Source organism: Orcinus orca, chromosome 4 (assembly GCF_937001465.1).
Source record: "Orcinus orca chromosome 4, mOrcOrc1.1, whole genome shotgun sequence".
NCBI lineage: Eukaryota > Metazoa > Chordata > Mammalia > Artiodactyla > Delphinidae > Orcinus > Orcinus orca.
Window position 1 is genome coordinate 40,025,404 of NC_064562.1, and position 21,476 is coordinate 40,046,879.

Consider the following 21,476-nt stretch of genomic DNA (forward strand, 5'->3'; position numbering starts at 1 on the left):
GATTTAAGATGGTTAAATTTTGTTATGTGTTTTTATGCCTCAATTTAAAAAACCAACACCTGTTTGAGTCCCGTTTTCTGAAATAAGATGCCAAGGATTTTGGGAAAGATTAAATGAATAATAACCAAAGCTATGGTTCTCTGCTTCAGACATAGTAGACATGAAATAAAAATATTTATTTTTTAATAAATAAATGTGATTCCTGCTGTTGCCACCACCAGCGCCATAATCTGTGAGAGTAGGAAGAGAGAACAGAGACGACAGTGGATCTGCAGTAGGTGTGGTAGAGTTGGGGACCCATGTTGATGACACCTGGTGTAACTGGGGTTGTTGCTCCAGGAATGCTCCAGGCTTTGTTGAGGTCTAGCAATGAAGATCGGGAAGAGGGAGACCAAGATGGTTTAGAAAGGAAAAGACAAGATTATCAATAAAATACTAATTCAAAAAATATTTATTCAACACTTGATTTATTAGATACTTTTGTGCTGGTGTTTAGCATCCCTTATCTCGTGTTAATTTACAAGACAATCCATGACTTCAGAGCTTCTGTTTTCCTCAAAAATGATGATGTGAGTGGATGGCAGAAATGGGATTAGACTTGAGGTTTATCTAACCCCTCAATTAGATTGGATGAGAAGAGCAGTGGGAATAAATAAAAGAGTAAATCACATAGGAATTAAAGCTATTTTAAGACATTGATGAATGGAGTGGGTTAGTCTTTGGTAATCAGACTAGAGCCCTGTTTCAATAAATCCCTTCTGTAGAACTAATTAATACCTTAGGCAATAAATGGAAGCTGAATTTTTTTTCTTCCACTTTTATTGAGCTATAATTGACTTACAGCACTGTTGAAGTTTAAGGTGTGCAGCATGGTGATTAGACTTACATACATCATGAAATGAGGACCACAGTGTTTAGTGAACATCCATCATCTCACTTAGACACAAAGTGAGGAAGCTGAATTTTATATATTTAACACTAAATAAGTAGCAGAGATTTTTTTCCTAAAACTTAATTTTTTCTATATCTGAAAACACTGGGTGCTGACTTTGAACTAAATGTGAGATTCACTTTAGCATATTGGAATCATTGAATGTTAAAGGCCAAAAGGAACTCAAAAGAAAATTTAAATGAAACGCTTCATTTACAGTTATGGAAACCGATCCACAGCAGGTGCGTGGCAGTGATTAGAGCCCAGCTCTCCCACCACCTAGTCCAGTACTCCTTTAGTGTCTCACTTACCTTTTTTAGTTCCTCATTGCAGGCTGGACATTGTTTTCATCATTTTGTCTAGAAAAACAATGGGCACAACTTATTAAATGTTTTCAGAACACATAGTGTTTATGATAGATGAAATCCCTATGTTTATATTTTGTGACAGATGGTTTCCTGGGACCTTAGCAGTTGGTACTGCTTCATGTAGGCTTTTTTTTTTTTTTTTGCTTTGCATTTGCATTGATGTGGCCAATTACTGCTCTGCCACAGTTGGCTGGACTTTATAACAGAGTCCCTACAAATAGAAGTGGTTAGTGTAGGGGCCGAAGAGGAATGAGTAGACTCTTCAGTTTTCTCTTCTGTAAAATGAAAGGATTATACTAGATTATTTTAAGAAGCCTTTTGCCTTTGAAGATTAAGAACTAGTTATCTTAAGAGTCAACATCAAGGAATTATATCTAGCTTATTTTTGAGGACAAAGATTTGATTTGGAAAAAAGTATTTTATTTTCAGGTTTGTTTTTATGTTACAGATTAGAGAAATGACATCTGTCCCTCTAATCACATAAGGGTAGTGTGAAAACCAACAAAAAGTATAATCAACAATACACTCTTCTGAGCTTTTTTTTTTTTTGCTGCAATTGATTATCTTTTTTTCATATATCTTTTTTGTTGCATTTAACACATATGGAAAAAGATACACATGTTACACGTATGAATGGAAATTTGGTATCCAACAGTGTCTCCAGACATTTTTTTGGTGGGGGGGATTGCCTGCACTTACAGATTTTATAAATATTTTGTTGTTTCTCTGAATTCTTAATTTTTTTCCCTGGTATTTGGCGGCTATGAATTAGAAATTCTTGTATTTAAGTAAAATTTTGCATTGAAGGAAATAGGAAAAGGAAGACCTAGCATTCTCGGACAAAACATACTTTAAATACTTTTTTCTGTTTAGTAGTTTCCGCACAAATATTAAAATACTCCAATTTTATTTTATTTATTTTATAAAGTTTAAAAAATATTTAGATGAGAAAATTTAGCACAGAGAAGAAAAATTAACTTTTTCTGACACCAAATCGAGATTAGAAGAAAAAGGTCCATTGAGGGCAGAAACCATAGCTGCATTCCCCAAGTAGCAGGCCCTTAGGGCTGTAAACACTTGTGCAGTGTGTATTTTGCAAACCATAGGTAAGGAATAAGTTCTCATTCCAGGGTTTAAGAAGTGTTGAATCATGCTTTAGAAGATTTTTGGCTACTAGACATAACTGATACTTCTGAATTAAGATGATTTTTTAGTTCTGATATCCCCTTCTACTTTTATAGAAGTTGGAACAATTTGAGAATACTTTTACTTTTAAAAAACCTATTTCTACTTTCTTGTCTCCCTAAAGCTGTTCCTTTTAGAGAAGAAAATTACATTTCACTTATGACAAACTAAGAGTTAAGGAACCAAATTATCGATAGAAAACTAGAGTGCTGATCTTGAAAGTTAACCTTTGATTTATTCCGTTTCATGGTAGGGTGAAGCAATGCAAAAAAAAAAAAAATACCATGGTAAAGAGAGGATGGTAAACATAGAACATTTTTTTTTAAAAAATAAGCTGATAAAAGTAGAGGTGATTAACTGTTTTACCATAACACACTTCTAAATTGTAGGTGTCTTTTTTAATGTTGCCTAAGTTAGAGCACTCATCATTATGGCTTTAATGATATCGCTCAGTACTAACCCTGAACTTTCAGAGTTTTTAATAATCAGATCTAGTCCTTTTCTAGCTCCTCCCTTTCCCCAACCATTCATTTATTTATGTACTTATTTTGTTTGTTCTTTAGATCTTAGTGAAACTCTGCAGTTTTGTTTCTCCGGCCGAGGAGCTGGCTCAAAAAGACGATCTCCAGCTTTTATTCAGTGCAATAACCTCTTGGTGCCCTCCCTATAACCTGCCTTGGAGGAAGAGTGCCGGAGAAGTCCTTATGACCATATCCCGACATGGTCTCAGTGTCAATGTGGTGAAGTATATTCACGGTGAATATCTCGTAATGTATTCATTTTAGGTGCTCTGAATTTCCTCCACTTTTCTCTCCTCATATGATGGGAAATTTGTTTTTATCTCTCAATTCTCCAAAGATTCTATTTTAGGATTTTTTTTGTTTTTTTGTTTTTTTTGTTTTTTTTTTTTGCGGTACGCGGGCCTCTCACTGCCGCGGCCCCTCCCGCCACGGAGCACAGGCTCCGGCCGCTCCGCGTCATGTGGGATCTTCCCGGACCAAGGCACGAACGCGTGTCCCCTGCATCGGCAGGCGGACTCTCAACCACTGCGCCACCGGGGAAGCCCCAAAGATTCTATTTTAAATTAAAAGTATATTTACCAGGAGAAAAAAATTTATTTTTTATTTGTGAGGCATTTCAGGTATAAGAAATTCTCATGTTCCAAATGATGGATATCTACAAGAGTTAAAATAACTGCTTTGTTATGTAAATGGTCAATTGTAATATAATGTAAGTTCTATGTCACAGCCTATTCTTCCCTCCTTTTTTGCTGAATAAAAAGTTCTTTTGAGAAACTATAGTTAAAGTCTTTCTGAAGATATTTCATAAGTAGACAACCTGTCCAATGCAGCATAAATAAAATTAGGTAGATTCTTTATCAGCACTGAGGAGAAATTGTCCATTCTGTTTAACTCATATATAAATATGTGTCAACTATCCCTTAAAATGTCTAATTAGGAGAAATAGGAGACAGTTGTAGCATCTCAAATAGTCCATTTACGTATATATATATAGATGTGTATATATATCTCTCTCTATATATAGATACAGATATAGATACACATAAACTGAAAAATCTTTCAAAATAATTTTTAGTACAACTATTCACTTACCTGAGGTCAGTGAGTCATTCATTGTTTCTTGCCTCCGTTGTTATGTTAAATCTTGTTAGCTTTTGTTACGTGACACTGGGTTTCTTAAGACAAATAAATTTCATTAAATGTAAGAGAGGAATGTCTTCTTTGAAACACCTCCAATCCCAAAAGTTATTATGGGGTATAACTGTGTTTTAAAGTAGTAAATATATAGTACAAACATAATTTTTAAAATTTTATTTCCTTAAGTATTTTTGTATGTCAGTAGTCTATATTCACTCTAATTATAACTTTTAACTAATTAGTAGATTTTTCTTCTTAAACTTAGAAGATAGTTTTTTTATTTTTTCCACTTTTTACTATATTCATAAAAATCAAAAATGTCATGTCAGCAGGCAGTCATTTTGTTGAATAGTAAAACATCTAAATATGATGTAAAAACTGTAATAAATGTCAACTAATTTTTAACACTTCCTGTATTACTCTTTGTTTACTACTTAGAGGTAGAGCTTCCTCAGTCAATTTGAATCTTACATTGGCTTTTAGAATGTGTAACATTTATCTTACAATATTTTATAGATACACTAAAATTTAATGTTTTATTAAACACCAGTTAAGAATGAAGGAAATTTTCTTAAGCAGTTGACAAATTATACATATATATACTTATTCAGTTCTTTATTTTTACAGAAAAAGAATGTTTATCTACGTGTGTTCAGAATATGCAGCAATCAGATGACCTGTCTCCCCTAGAAATTGTTGAAATGTTTGCTGGACTTTCTTGTTTCCTCAAAGATTCCAGTGATGTTTCCCAAACTCTTTTGGATGATTTTCGGATATGGCAAGGATACAGTTTCCTTTGTGATCTCTTGCTTAGGTAAAACCCCATAATTTAAGAATATATTTTAAATTTCTACTTAGTCTTTTCATCAAAGGAAACAATGTAGTTTGGGCTTATAGGGAAGAAGAAATCAACCAATCACTTATTTAATGTATACTTTATCCTCTTAGCTTTAATCACTTCTTTTTATTCCTGTTCTGTCAAGAGAGTTCAAAGTACGAATTTAGAGTTAATTTGGAAAATGTAGGCTGCAAACGTGGAGTCAATAGTTAGATGTGAAGAAGAAATCTGCTCTTCTTTAGTAGCTGAGGGAGAAGAGTTTGAATGAACTAATTAACATCTTCCTGAAGTGTAAACTCTTCTTGCTTAATTATATTTTTGATTTTCCTTACCAGTAACTCCAGTGTTACTATTAATGTAGTTAATAACAAGAGTAATTTTGTAGATTGAATGAGACATTACAAATATATATATAAAACAAATGTCAGTCTAAAAATGTTTCACTAGCCTTCTTTTTCATCCCAAATGTTCCATGTATATACTGGGAAAATGGCTGGTTACAAGTTTATTAGGAAGAAGATACTCTTGTCTTGATAGTTGTTCCTGGGCCATTAATTATTTTTAAATCATTTGATTTACTGTAAACCAGCACTATTTTGTAAACTTTATTTCTAACACCAGTTTGACCTCATTGCCATTACTTAATACTAGGCAACCCCCAAGAATATAATCTTGCATATATATCCTAATTTCCAAACGAGGACATATGAAAGTTTATGAAATAACTAATTCACATTACTAATTGATGCAGTCCTTTGAGAATTCAAGAGCCTTACACTCATTTACAAAATAATTTCACTTATGTTTATTGATCCTAAAGATATAATTCTAAGGCACACAAAGTTTTATGCATGTTAGTGCTCCTGAATTCTGGTATCTACTAGCTGTCCCACCGTCCACTCCCCAAATCTACGGTTGGCTCTCTATAGCCATTAAAAACATATCTATTGCGAGTTTATACTAACACGGAGAGGCATGTGCATAACACTAGTTAATGAAAGAAACAGGTTACAACATTCTGTGTATGGTATGAAAATATTATTAAAACTTTTCACATTAAAAAAAGACAACCTTAAAGGAATTAAGACTTTTCAAAAATTGTTAGAGACTCTCAGAAGTTTATTTAAATGTATTCTAATGCGAGTATTTGAATTAATTAATGAAATACAGGTAAAGTCTTACAAATCTTCCCAAGGAATTCACTTTTTAAAATTAACAGAGGAAAGCAATTATACTCCAGTAAAGATGTTAAAAAAAAAATTAACAGAGAAAATTTCTTAGGAAAGAAATGGTAGATAAGGTTTTTGGTTATAAACAGTGAAACTTTTATAACCTTAGAGCCTTAAGGATATTTAATCTAATCCTTTTATATTATAGAGACTTTCTATACCAAAGATTAGTGATTTACCTAAAATAATACTGTTAGTGGCAAAATCAGCATTTATCAGGTGTCCCGACTATTGGTATAATTTCTTTCAAATGCACCATCATATCTTATAATAAAATTTGTGGATTTATAAAAATAGTATGTTTTCATATAGGAAAAAAATGTAAGAAGAAACTTCTTGTAGTACTCTATACATTTATGTATTGCATATAAAATTGAAATTTTCTTTATTAAATTTGAAAATACAACACAAGAGAAAATATATTTGCTAAATCATACTTTTCCTAGATTGGAACAAGCAAAAGAGGCAGAATCCAAAGATGCCTTGAAAGATCTGGTTAATCTGATAACTTCCCTAACAACATATGGTGTCAGTGAACTAAAACCAGCTGGTATTACCACAGGGGCACCCTTTTTATTGCCTGGATTTGCAGTACCTCAGCCTGCAGGCAAAGGTGAGTCTTTTTTTTTTCCCCCCATTCTGAGCCACTCAAAGAAATAGAGAAAGAATGAATTAGTCAGATTTTGATTGCTCTTCATTTATGTTATTTATAGAAAAGTAATATGCTGTTTTTCATTAAAGTTGGTGCTTTCTGTGGTATAATTTCTTGAGTGACAGTCTTTAGCAGATCAAATACTTGAATATAATATGAAAATATTTTTTAAAGCAGTAAGATTTATATTTTAGTATTTCATTTTAATGTTCAAACGATTTAATAATCCAAACATGCCTCTGTCTAATGTTGACACTCACACATTTCCAATTTATGTGGATGGAACTTGATTCACACTCTGATCTCTATACCTGTCTTTATGTAAGAGGTATATAGAAAACACAGGTGTACATGCTTATATTTTATTTAAGCAAACCTAGGTACAGAGAAGTTACATTACATATTTTCGGGTCAGAGAATAATTTTTATAGTTCAGATTTCCTAACTTTGGTTCTTCATCTAGTGATCTTTTACTAAGAAAATTTATTGTATAATTAATAACATTTAATTATGTAAGAGTGCAAGCTAGTTTTATTGTTTATTTTCACTTTTTAAATGCATAATAACCATTCTGAAAGAATCTGAGCCCACAGGCCTCTAATAGTTCCTTTCACATTATTGTTACATACTAAGTATTCAATACAATTATGATACTTGCATGTAAAATTTAACTAGCCAAAAAATATCAGTATGTCTGGTTATTTAAATTTCACAGTACATTATCTATGTATTTTATGACATAGAAGCTAGCAGTTATAAATTTTTAAGTCAGAATAAATAGATATACTAGAAAATCCTAAATTTAATTTACTGGAGAAAATTATATTGAAAAGTCACAACTTAGATTGAAGTTGTCAAACTTCCATAAGATGTACTGTCAGTGTATAGGTTATACAGAACTTTTTAAATAAGCAAAACCTAGGAATATCTTACTGAGCAGTTCAAGGCTTCATTTTATTTAATATTAAGGAACAATATTAAATTAACTCTTCTAATTCGTAGACTCTAGCTTGAGTATTCTACAATTAACTCTTTCTATGAGTTCAAACTAAAAATAGCTCAGCAATATATATCCTATTTTAGATTTCATTGTTTCATTTGGTTACTCAATCTGCTTGTAACACTGACATAATATTTAGTTACAGAGTATAATTTTGAAATTACACTACTATAATGAGATAATTAATGCATCTAAATTAACCTTCTTCATATGTCTGCCTGATCCATAACAAGGATGATACATACATAACCTAGCACCTCTGGGGGTTATTTTGAGAATTCAGTGACATGTTTATGAAAACAAGGTTAGCTAGAAAGGACGTTGCCCTAAGAGTCAGAATTCAGGTAATCATGAGTGACGTAACCTTTCTAGATATCAATTTCTTCTTCAGAAACATTGATGTAATATTCTATAAAATGAATGGGTCAAGCTAGATCATTTTAAGTTTCATTTATAACTTAAAATTATCTCTTTCCCATGACCTACTTTGTAGAGTTATTATACAGGCTAAAGTAGATAGTTCTATTCCACATAAAGGGAATGTGGAATATATTTTATTTTTTGTCAGCAGTATTGAGGTATAATTTGTATATATTAAAATGTATACATTTTAAGTGTTGAGTTTGATGAGTTTAGGTAAATATATGTGGTTGTGCTGTCACCACCATAATCATGATATGGAATATTACCATCCTTCTAAACGTTTCCTTGTTCCTTTTTGTATTCAGTGCCCCCCTCATTATCCCCTTGCCCTGGTAACCACGGATCTGCTTTGGTTTTGCCCTTTCTAGAATTTCATAAACTAGACTCATAAATTATGTAGTTTCTTGTATCTGGCTTTGTTCATTTTCAACATTTATCCATGTTATTGCATATATCTGAAGTTCCTTTTTAATTCTGGATAGTATTTCATTGTTTAGATATCCTGCAATTTGTTTATCCATTCAGCAGTTGATGGTGTTTATTTAACTGTCATGAATAAATGTACCAGAAACTTTCGTATAAAACAAGTCTTTGTGTGGACATATGTTTTCATTTCTTTGGGGTGATACCAAGCAGTGGAATTACTGATTCATATGGTAGATGTATGTTTAACTTTATGAGAAACTGCCAAACTGTTTTCTAAAGTGGCTGTCCCATTTTTCATTCACATCAGCTATGTATGAAAGTTTGCTTTACATCCTCAGAAACACTTGGTGTTATTAGTCTTAATTTTAGATATTCAAGTATGTAATAGTATCTTTTTTAAAATATAATTTGCCTTTTTCTAAAATATTTCAAGCATCTTTTTATGTTCTTATTTGCTGTCTGTGTCTCTACTTTGGTTCAGATCTCTGTGTCTAATTTTTGATAGGATTGTTTGTTTTACTGGAATTTTAAGAGTTCTTCAGATATTCTGGATAAGTCCTTTATAAGATACATACATTTTGTAAGTATGTTCTCTTAGTCTTGTTGTGCCTTTTCTTGGTAATATCTTTGAAGATCACAAGTTTTTAATTTTGATGAAGTCCAATTTATCACTTTTAAAATATTTTGTGGGTTTTGCCTCATACTGAAGAAATCCTAACCCAAATTCACTGAGATCTCCTGATTTCTTCTAGGAGTTTCATATTTTAACTCTTACACTAAGGTCTATGATACCTTTCAAGTTAATTTTTGTATATGGTAGGAAGTAAGGTTTGTTTGTTTGTTTTCCCGATACGGATATGCACACGTGCTAGGACTGTTTATTGAAAAAGATTATTTAACGATACATTTGGAACTCTGTCTCAGTTCTGCTCCATTAATGTGTCTGTCCTTAAGCCAATACTATATGGTCTTGATTGCTATATCTTTAAAGTCTTGAAATAGAGTCATTTAAGTTGTCCAATTTTGTTCTTCCTTTTCAAAATTATTTTGGCTATTCTAGGTCCTTTGAACTTCCATATGAATTTAATAATTTGTCAATTATTGAAAACGAAAAAAAAAAGCCTGTAGAGATATTCGTTGGGAGTACATTGAATCTATAGATCAGTTTGGAGAGACTTGACAGCTTAACAGTATTGAGTCCTTCAATTCATGAGCATACAACTATCCCTTATTTGGGTCCTAGTATTTTCTCTCAGCAATGTTTTATAGTGTCCATTGTATAGAACTTTAAATTCTTTTGTTAAATTTATTCTTAAATATTTTATTCTTTTTGATACTGTTGTGAATAAAATTGTTTTTGTAATTTCATTTTGGATTGCTTGTTGTAGTTTATAGAAGAGATAATGGACTATTGCACAGGAATGGAGATGAGGAAATCCAGCTGTGATGAGGCCATGTTTATTAAACATTGATAGAATGAGGCAGTGATAGTCCTTTACAGATTTTAACTCTTTGGTCTGGATTATTTATAAGTTGGAGCTGTGTATATTCTGATATATTTGACACTATCATACTTTTTGTCAGTTATTTCTTAGCAGTACTTTGGGGAATATTTTCTTTGACGTCACTGGTTTCCCTTTCATTATCTATGAAAAGAAAATTCCTGTTACCAAGAAATTTTTACCCATTCATTGATAATTACATTTAAAAGAGAAAACATGAATATATCTGCCTTATATTGCTCTATACATAGATACAGTTTACCTACCTTATTTTTACTGCTGATTTTAGGTCAAGTGAAACAGTATAGAAATATAAAATTTAAAAGAAAAAGTAGACTGAGTTATTAGTGAAGCTGGTAAATGTATCTGTGTGTGTATGTTAAAGCTTGAAAATGACTCCCGTTTCTATATTATATAGAAAATGCTTTTTATAAAACTTTGTATCCTCACCAGCAGATAGATTTTTCTAAAGAAGGAAATTAAAGAAAAATGTAGCAGTCCTTCTGTTTAATAACAACGCCATGGTGGTTTTTTACCTTAACTATGCTAGAAACATCTTTGCAAGGTTGTACTCTGTAATTCATAGCTTCCAAATTTGTTCCCTAAACACAGCGAGTTCTTTTAATACATGTTTAATAGAGAATATATCTCTTCATAAAAAAAGACCATACCTGTCTTTTTCAGAACTTTTCTGTGGCTTCACCTTTACAAACATTGTCTTGTAACACATTAATTCTCATAACACATTAACCAATATAAAAGGATAATGTATTTTTTCCTTTCTCGTATTTTTGTTCACGCTAGTAACCAAAGTGCCTTGCATTGTTCATCATGGGTTTACTTTTTTTATTTTTTTGCGGTACGCGGGCCTCTCACGGTTGTGGCCTCTCCCGTTGCGGAGCGCAGGCTCCAGACGCGCAGGCTCAGCGGCCATGGCTCACGGGCCTAGCCGCTCCGCGGCATGTGGGATCTTCCCGGACCGGGGAACGAACCCGTGTCCCCGTATCGGCAGGCGGACTCTCAACCACTGCGCCACCAGGGAAGCCCCATGGGTTTACTTTTGAGAGCTTTTTATCTATTCTGGTTCACTTTATATTGGATGCCAATGTGGCCAGGGCTGATGTTCAGCTGGCTTGCAGGAGTATAACCCTGAGGATTGTCTATAGCCAGCTGTCATTCTGATTGGTCACTCACATGTGTAATTCATTCGTTACTTTCTGTCTTATACTTCCTAAACGTTTATTAATTTCCTCCCTTCTGGTAACAGCCCTACTGCCACTACCTTAGTTGAGGCTGTACAGATCACTCACCTGGATTACCATAGGTGTCTTTGTAACTGTTCACCTTTCTATTCATCTCTACTCCTCAGAGCCGTCCTCTGCAGTGTTGCATGGAATCTAACTCTGGTGACTTGGAATCTGAAAAATAATATTCAGTGTGTGTTTACTGAATGAATGCTTGCATTTCTTTATTCAGACCTTTATTCTTACTTCATTTTACATTTTGCTTATGCTTGTGTCATATAAGCTCTTTTTTCAAGCGTTCACTTTTACATTAGATTCTGAAAATAGGAAAGCTCTATTCTTTGTTGTATATACACTTGTTCTTCTAAACCTTAGAATAATTAGTTTCTTTTGTTTCTGCTTATATAGACTTGAGAGTAATGAGATGGTGATTGTCATCTGTTAGAATGATTTCCTTACTTTACTCTTATTTTAGTTATTTGTGTGCTAAACAGATTTTAGTCAGTTAATGCAAATTTTGAAACTTATACAGGATATATCTGTTTAGTTAAAATATTAGAGTATTTATGTGTCAATATTTAGGGGATATTCCTGTCTCATATAGAGCAATCTTTTAATTATCTTTTAGATTTAATTATGCTCCCTTCCCAATTAAATATTGTAGGAATTTAATGGCTATGACAGTCCTGAATAATTACTCCTGATACCATCAACACTTCAAATGTGTATGCCACTAATTTTGGAATTAGAGTTCTGACATTCCTTTAGATCGTTTTTCCTGATAGAAAGCCAAATTATTAGATTCTGTTTAGTTTCATTGTATATAAGGTGTACTAAATTTGGAAATAATATTACAGAATCTTTTTCTGGATTAGTCACAGGAATGATTGAATTTTACATGTTACTATAAGACTGATTGCATTGGTTAAAATGCTCTGCTCTTGAAGCTGGTCTTGGAGACCAGTTAGTCTTGATGTTCCTTGGTCATTTACTCTGATCAACCTACTTTAACTACTTGCTAATGGCCCCTAGATGAATTGGATAAAAAGGGGGATTAAGGAGTAAGTAATGAATCAGAGCAGATTCATTACTTACTTCTGTAAGTAAAAAGAAATTACAAAGAGCCAAAATTCCTCTGACCACTGCATTTCTACTGTTATCTTTATATGCGAGGATTACCACATTTTACATTTGACTTTTAATTGTGTGTATTTTTACATATTGTGTTCAGTTCAGCTCTTTGGGGTTGGTGGTTAATATGCCTTATCCATTTTTTTTTTTTTTTTGGCGGTACGCGGTCCTCTCACTGTTGTGGCCTCTCCCGTTGCGGAGCACAGGCTCCGGACGCACAGGCTCAGCGGCCATGGCTCACGGGCCCAGCCGCTCCGTGGCATGTGGGATCTTCCCGGACTGGGGCACGAACCTGTGTCCCCTGCATCGGCAGGTGGACTCTCAACCACTGCGCCACCAGGGAAGCCCCATGCCTTATGTTTTGTCAGTGACATCACTTAAAACCAGATCACGAAAATTAAACTCGGAAAAATCTAAATTTTCCCACATTACCCTAAGTTCAGCTCTTTCTAACTCCTTTCTTTATGGTGAGAAATGATATTGTCATATAGCCCAAAGATGCAAAATATTGATTAGAGTTATTCTTTAACCTTATTAATCACACGTAGTCAGACTTGTACATTTGTATGTTCATCAGTCTATCAAAGCTTGGTTTTTGACTACCTGCAGGTAATAAAAAGTAAAGATGTACTCAAAAAGAGCAAGCATCACATTAATAAGGAACTGGAAGTAAGGATTTGATATTTGGCACACATGGAATAAGTTTGTATGTTATAAACAAACAAATTTAAAGTCACGTATAGACTGAAGATTTTTTTAAATCTTTGCATTTTTCAGATAATGTCCAAACCAGAATTTCTGAGCAGTCTTTCTAACCCATTTTATATTTTTCCTCGTTCTGTGTTTATCCTATTTCTAAAATGCAGCTGATTCTGTAAGGCTCTGTGTTAACTGTTTGGTCACTCTTGCAAATGCTTTATATTCCTAATGGTTGTGAACCTGGGGACAGTTTTTATAGACAAACGCTTGTTTTCATTTGCCTCACATATTTCCTATGTTAATTTCTTTATAATGATTGTCACTAATTTGCCTCACAGGAGCTATTATATACAGATTTTTGTTTTTTCTAGTTGGTGTGTTTGAAAATCAGATATTTATAAATATAGCTAGTAGCTGGCCATAAATTGCTTTAACAAATGTGTATGTAAACAAATTGCACTTCCAGCTTGAAAACAAAATAAATTTCCGAATTAAAATTTCATGAAAGTTCTAATGTTATAATTAAAAATGTAAAACTGGAACTTAGAGAATTTTTTTCCCCTCCTGTTTTCCTGCTGCCATTTTTGCTGTTCTCATGCCTGTTACCTCTTCAGCCTGAAAGTCTTTTCACATTGAGAGGTAAATGTTCTTATAGTCAAGGTCAATCTTACAGATAATAAAAAGTAACACTCCTGCACATTTCCAAACTCTGAAGCCTAGACCTGTATAATTTGCTTTATTTTTCCTAAAACAGTCTGATGTTTCAATATATACTATTCTGGAATCAGAATATTCATAATGCTGCATTAAAAGCTTAATTAGTGTTATTTATTTTTAATTAAATGACTGAACCTGTTGAAGACAAAGAAGACCTTTTGTGAAAACAGGATGTATTCTTAGTAAATAGTTGGTAGATGTTACAATTCATAATCTGTTTAAATAGACTTCTTTTGGGACTTCCCTGGTGGCACAGTGGTTAAGAATCTGCCTGCCAGGGAGATCAGCTTGGTGCTTTGTGACCACCTAGAGCAGTGGGATAGGGAGGGTAGGAGGGAGGGAGATGCAAGAGGGAAGAGATATGGGGACATATGTATATGTATAACTGATTCACGTTGTTATAAAGCAGAAACTAACACACAATTGTAAAGCTATTATACTCCAATAAAGGTGTTAAAAATTAAATTAATAAAGATATTATTTTGCTTACCAAAAAAAGAAAAAAAGAATCTGCCTGCCAATGCAGGGGACAGGGGTTCAAGCCCTGGTCCAGGAAGATCCCACATGCCTCAGAGCAACTGAGCCCATGCGCCACAACTATTGAGCTTGTGCTCTAGAGCCCGCGAGCCACAACTGCTGAGCCCGTGTGCCACAGCTACTGAAGCCCGCGTGCCTAGAGCCCATGCTCCACAACAAGAGAAGTCACCGCAATGAGAAGGCAGCACATCACAACGAAGAGTAGCCCCCACTCGCCGCAGCTGGAGAAAGCCTGCGTGTAGCAACAAAGACCCAATGCAGCCAAAAATAAATAAATTTATTAAATTCCATATTTTAAAAATAAATAAATAGACTTGTTTGCCATGTTGAAAATATCACATAGCACTGACTTTTGTGTTCTTGTTTTCTATTTTAGGTCACAGTGTGAGAAACGTCCAGGCCTTTGCAGTTCTTCAGAATGCATTTTTAAAAGCAAAAACCAACTTCCTTGCCCACATCATTCTTGATGCCATCACAAATATTTACATGGCTGACAATGCCAATTATTTCATCCTAGAGTCACAGCACACACTGTCACAGTTTGCAGAAAAGATTTCTAAACTCCCAGAAGTACAAAACAAATACTTCGAGATGCTGGAGTTTGTCGTTTTTAGCTTAAATTATATCCCTTGTAAAGAACTTATTAGTGTTAGCATTCTCTTAAAATCTAGCTCTTCTTACCACTGTAGCATTATTGCAATGAAAACACTTCTTAAGTTTACACGACATGACTACATATTTAAAGACGTGTTCAGGGAGGTGGGCCTTCTGGAGGTCATGGTAAACCTTTTGCACAAATATGCTGCCCTCTTGAAGGATCCAACTCAGGCACTACATGAACAAGGTAAAGCACTTTCCATAATTTTATTTTTATTTGACAAAGGGGTTTGAGCAGGGTGTTTTGTTCATGTTTTGCCTGTCATTTTGTTATTGATTTGAATTACTTAATAATGTGCTTTATTATGAGATCCTTGTGAATGTTTCCCACAGGTTAACTTGTTCATTCAACCTCTGTTAGGGAATTGGGGAAAGGCAGGGGGTTGGGGGGTACAGAAGTATGTCGTGGTGGAAGAGAATTTAAGGTAAAAACTGAGGAAAACATTTATGATCCACGTGACCAATGTCTACTACTTTGTTTCTAAGAGGGAAAAAAAAATGCTTCTAGAAACAGTTGGGATGTTTAGGTGCCTTGAAATGTTTTTATTAATTATAGAGAGCAAATAAATATATCTTTTTAGTGATATTATATATACACATATGTATTATCATTAGGTACCTTAAATTTGATGTTTTTCGTCCTTCCTGATAAATCTGTTTAAAGCATAGTAGTATCTGGCACTTAGTATTAAACATGTTGAATGAATTAATGCAAGTTGAATAGACAGCACTATTCATAAACTCTTCATTCTCTTTGGTGCATTAAAATCTAGCATTCTTCTGTTGACCTCCTTGATTAGGAAAGCACCTGTGAGAAGGATACATTTTACTTTGATTGGCATTTTCCTTTTTAATATTTGTTAGGTAGCTCTAGCTTTCTAGCCACACCAAAATGAAATCTATGAACATTGATTTTGACTTCACTTTTGGTAGTTGGTAGACATGTGTATCGTTTTTAAAGGCTGTATTATGTAAGTTGTGTTGATGGTAAAAGTGATAGGAATTATTTTTAAAATTATTTAAAAAATGCTAAATCCAGAAAAAAGTAAGCTTATAACTTCTGTGATTTGGACCTTTAATTCTTTTTTCCTAGGGGACTCAAGAAATAATAGTTCATTTGAAGACCAAAAACACCTGGCTTTGTTGGTCATGGAGACCTTGACAGTGCTTCTTCAAGGATCAAACACAAATGCAGGTAATTAGAAAATTTTCTAGCAAATGCTTTGGGAGGATATTACCTCTGGTCTGTCTTCTGTAATGATTCTTGCTTCTGAAATGCTCCTGTCTCTTAGAGGAAAAACCACTGATTCAGTGATGGCACTATCATATCTCTAGAAATGCAATACTTTTGACCTTCCTAAGTTTATGAATGGCAAAATATATAACATTATTATTACTTCAAAATATATTCTTATATTTTATTGTATGCCTTGTGTTTGAAGTATTCTTTTTCTGTTTTTTTACTTATATAGTACAGACTCTTCATCAAATAACTTTGCTTATTTAAATATTTTCCAAAACATGGTGATTCTCTTAATTATTTAGTAATTCAAGTCAGAGTATTATAATGTTACAACCTTAGGGAAATACTGAAAAGAATAAAACTTGCCTCTCCCAGGTAAAAATGGATTCAGTAAATCTTTTGTTTATCTTTAATCTCAACTTTTCTTCATTCTTTTTCTACCTGTCATTAATAAACGGTCCAACTGTATTCATAAAATATCACACTTGCTTTTGAAAAAGTTTACTTAAAATTTCAGCCAATGTCAGAAACCTCCCAGGCACCAATGTCAATACAACTTGAAAGGAATAAGTGATGAGGAGGTGAGTTCAGATGAGTAGGCTGAGCCCAGATCATATAGAGCTTTTTTAGGCCATGCTGAGGAACTTGAATTGTATTTTAAGTGTTATGGCAAGCTAGAAATGAATGAGTTAATGAACAAATAAATGAACTAGCAAACACACAAATGCATGCCTATTTGCCTGAATGCGGAGGAGCCCAACATGCAACATATAAAATATATCATGTGTCCTAGACACCATGCTAGGCGTTCAAAATGCAGAGATAATTCTTGGACTTCCCTGGTGGTACAGTGGTTAAGAATCCAATGCAGGGGACACGGGTTCGATCCCTGGTCTGGGAAGATCCCACATGCCACGGAGCAACTAAGCCCGCGCGCCACAACCACTGAGCCTGTGTTCTAGAGCCCGCGCACTGCAACTACTGAGCCCACACACCACAACTACTGAAGCCTGTGCGCTCTAGGGCCTAGTTCTGCAACTACTGAGCCCACGTGCGGCAATTACTGAAGCCCACGCGCCTAGAGCCCATGCTCCACAACAAGAGAAGCCACCTCGATGAGAAGCCCGCGCACCACAACGAAGAGTAGCCCCCGCTCACCGCAACTAGAGAAGGCCCACGCGCAGCAACGAAGACCCAAGGCAGCCCCACAAAAAAGGATAATTCTTGCCCCAAAGGAATTACAACCTGATGAAGAAAGATGTAAACACATAATTGTATAAGTAATTATTTAAGTACAGTTTTGGTAAATGCCAGTACAGAGTTGAATGAATTTAGAAGGTAATACAAACAATAAGTGTGATAAAATTTAATGGGTATGATACTAACATTTTGTCTGTGGTATCATAATCTCCTTATTTCCACTAACTAAATTTAGTTAGCTGAAATAGAAATGTAATGAGGATGTACTAACAATTTATTTCGCAAATTAGCTTTTTATGACATGATCTAGAGTTACATAGGAAGAGACTGAACAATTCCACTGAAGAGTTGACCCTATAAGACCAAATGTCGCTTAATCCATCTCCCAGCATGCCAGACATTTTCACAAAGTTCTTTTCTTATTGACTGTCTTTTCCTTCTTAAGAAAGATGTTATTAGCTGTGTGATCTCAAGCACTTAAAATAGTATTTCACTCATAGTAAGTATTCAAAAATTATTAGCTATTATGATTGTCTAATGGGCACTACTTGACCACCAGGAAGTAAATAAACCTGGCCTTCCATGTGCTAAATCTCAGGCACATGACTTACACTCACTTCAAGGTTATAGAATTCTTATGAAGTTAGCAAATAGAAAGTCACTAAATAGAGAGAACAGTGGCCACTTCCACAAAATATACTTGACATTTATTCCTTCAGGAAACACTTTTTGAAACACAGACCAGAAGGAAATAAAGCAGAAACTAACATACCATTGTAAAGCAATTATACTCCAATAAAGATGTAAAAAAAAAAAAAAAAAGAAATCAAATTAACGGGGGACCAAATATATAAGCAAATAATATTAAGACGGTTTGATACAAACTATTACAATAGTGGCATATACAAGGTACTCTGAAAGTATAAAGGATAGAACAGTTACTTTGGAGGAAATACTAATTGATGATTTAGATCACTTGGTCCATTTTTTTTATATACTCAAAAGATGGTATTTGACATAAGAATAGTATCATTCATGGTCAAAAGCACAGGCTATAGAACGCGCCTATATAGGCATAAATCCTGCTGGCTGTTTGCTAGCCGTATGGCTGACCTTGGCCACTCAACTTCTTGAGAAGTTACTCAACTTCTGTGTGTCTCATATGTTCATCTGTGTAGTAGGGGGTGAGGATTAAATAAATCAATCTACGTAAAGCCTTTGGGACAGAGCAGTGCCTAATGCTTTCTGTTTATAGCGTTTGTCTTCTTTTTGTTTGTGTGCTCTACTAACTAATAAAGTTTGGTTCCTTGTAATTTTTCTCATTGCAGAATAATTTATTCCATTGTTTTCTTGCTACTGTTTTAGAAGCCTTGTTCAGTTTAAACCTCATTTATTTGGAATATTGTTCATCTAAAAGCCTTTTTTTTTTTTTTTTTTTTTTTTTTACCTTTGCGGTACGCGGGCCTCTCACTGTTGTGGCCTCTCCCGTTGCAGCGCGGAGGCTCAGCGGCCATGGCTCACGGGCCCAGCCGCTCCGCAGCATGCGGGATCCTCCCGGACCGGGGCACGAACTCATGTCCCCTGCACCGGCAGGCGGACTCTCAACCACTGCACCACCAGGGAAGCCCCTAAAAGCCTTTTACTAAACTGATTTCAAGTATTGTTCAGTAAAGCCTCTACATAAAAATATTGGCCTCTTTGGTATCTACCTATGAAATTTCCGAATAGTCTGGATTTGGAGAAGTTGGACATGTTGATCATACCAGGACATGCTTTTTTTCTTTTTTTCCTTTTTTTACAGTTGCTCCCTCTCTCTCCTTTTCTTTTATTTTCAAATTTATTTATTTTATTTTTGACTGCATTGGGTCTTCGTTGCTGCGCTCTGGCTTTTCTCTGGTTTCAGTGAGCGGGGGCTACTCTTCATTGAGGTGTGTGGGCTTCTCTTGTTGCAGAGCACAGGCTCTAGGCACACGGGCTTCAGTAGCTGTGGCGCGTGGGCTTAGTTGCAGATTCTTAACCACTGCGCTACGAGGGAAGCCCCAGGGTATTCTTGCATAAAGGAAATCTACGAAAATTTGTATATGCCTTTGCTGACAACCCACAGTTTTGTATTGTATTGTAATTGTAAATTTAAAAGGAGATTTTTCTATTGTAATTTGAAAAGTGAAATAGCTGGGTGGATTTTATGTGCATTCTTCAGAGTTATTCTTTCTACAAAAAGATCAGGTTTTAATTCATTTGGCTTAGAATGTTTTAAGTTAGCCCATATTGTTCTTTTTTCTCCTTCCTCCAAGGAATTTTTCGAGAATTTGGAGGTGCAAGATGTGCACATAATATAGTAAGGTACCCACAATGTCGGCAGCATGCCCTGATGATGATCCAGCAGTTGGTGCTTTCTCCAAATGGGGATGATGACATGGGCACGCTCCTGGGGTTGATGCACTCAGCCCCACCAACAGAACTGCAGCTGAAGACTGACATCCTAAGAGTAAGTTTGATAAGTGTGTTGGTATGATTTTTACTACTAAAATCTGTGGCTGTTTTTAAATGACTTAAAACTATTATGAACTATTCTTGCAATTTTTCATCAAGTCTAAAATTATGTCAAAATAATAATTGAAGAAAAGCCAGTGTCTCTAACCTGACCTCCAAGGGCCCTGGGGATGACAGCTATCTCTTTTCCCTCTGACTTCCTCTCCTGGGACCCTCACCCTGTTCCTGGCACACACATGACAGGAAGTATAGCTCCCTTCTAGAATCATGTATTTTTGCTTTATTTTTGCTTTATTCAGTTAATTTCTCATCAATAATGAGAAATTTGTGTGTTTTTCTTTATGCTGTTGTATGTTTCACCCTGTTTTGAGCATAATGACAATTTTTTTTTTTCTGGCCTGGCTGCATGGCTTGTGGGATCTTAGTTCCCCGACCAGGGATTCAACCCAGGCCCTGACAGTGAAAGCCAGGAGTCCTAACCACTGGACCGCCAGGGAATTCCCATAATGACAGTTTTGAGTGTGCATTTTAACTTAAAAGCAAGAATAATCTGACCACAATTTATCTCTTAGACAAGGAAGACATCCACATGCATATCAATATTGAGGAACATTTGTATATTTGAGGGGATTGTGGGGTAAAAACAAGTGCCTTCAAAAGTCATTAAGGTTGCCAGCTTTTTAAACATACATTTTCCTCCTTTCTTGGTACCTTTGTAATTGGATTTGTAAAATATTGGTAGATAAAGCCAACAAGAGGCAATTAACTGACCTGTAATTTTGAAACAGTGTTGTTCTGGTAAATGGTGGTAACTGACTCTGAGACAGGAGGAAGACAGGAGGGGGTCCTGATATTGCTGCATTTACTGATTTCCATGGTGTCAATACTCCCACTGTGACCTGTTTCAGGCAGCTAATGTGTTACTGAATGTGGCTTGGGAAGAGGTATACAGTAGCACCCCATTGTATAATATCTCAAGGGCACAAATAATAATAAAATATAGAAAATAACTAAGAAGTACAGTTTTGAGTATTTACCACTTTTGTTTTTGCAATAATTAATTTAGTTTTAAATTTATAGAACTTAATTTTTAATTATGGTTATGTTTTTAACAACTGGTATGCAGAATTCCAAAAATAAAACTGTTGGCTCTCCAGACCAGTATGAGCTGGCTCCAGCATTCCACTGCTTTGAGGGCATGAAGTAGTGTTGGAAAGCGAGGAGGATTTGGGATTCCAGTTTCAGTTTCCATTTTTGCTTCATTCAGAATTGCTTTTCACTGTCTCCATTCAGTTGAGACAACCACAGACCTATGTAGTTTAATTTGTAATATGTAGTATTTT

The 21,476-nt window shown here is 34.8% G+C and overlaps 1 protein-coding gene across 6 annotated transcripts in view; it reads left to right on the forward strand.

Annotated features, from left to right (window-relative positions):
• WDFY3 (WD repeat and FYVE domain containing 3) overlaps positions 1–21,476 on the forward strand; it is a 264,633-nt gene that overhangs the window by 115,320 nt on the left and 127,837 nt on the right. For all 6 annotated transcript variants that reach the window (XM_049709048.1, XM_033416011.2, XM_049709050.1 and 3 more), the window contains 6 exons: positions 3,048–3,240; positions 4,770–4,956; positions 6,656–6,822; positions 14,917–15,384; positions 16,291–16,392; positions 19,935–20,128. In XM_049709048.1, the coding sequence (XP_049565005.1) occupies positions 3,048–3,240; positions 4,770–4,956; positions 6,656–6,822; positions 14,917–15,384; positions 16,291–16,392; positions 19,935–20,128 (1,311 nt within the window). The remainder of the gene's footprint in view (positions 1–3,047; positions 3,241–4,769; positions 4,957–6,655; positions 6,823–14,916; positions 15,385–16,290; positions 16,393–19,934; positions 20,129–21,476) is intronic.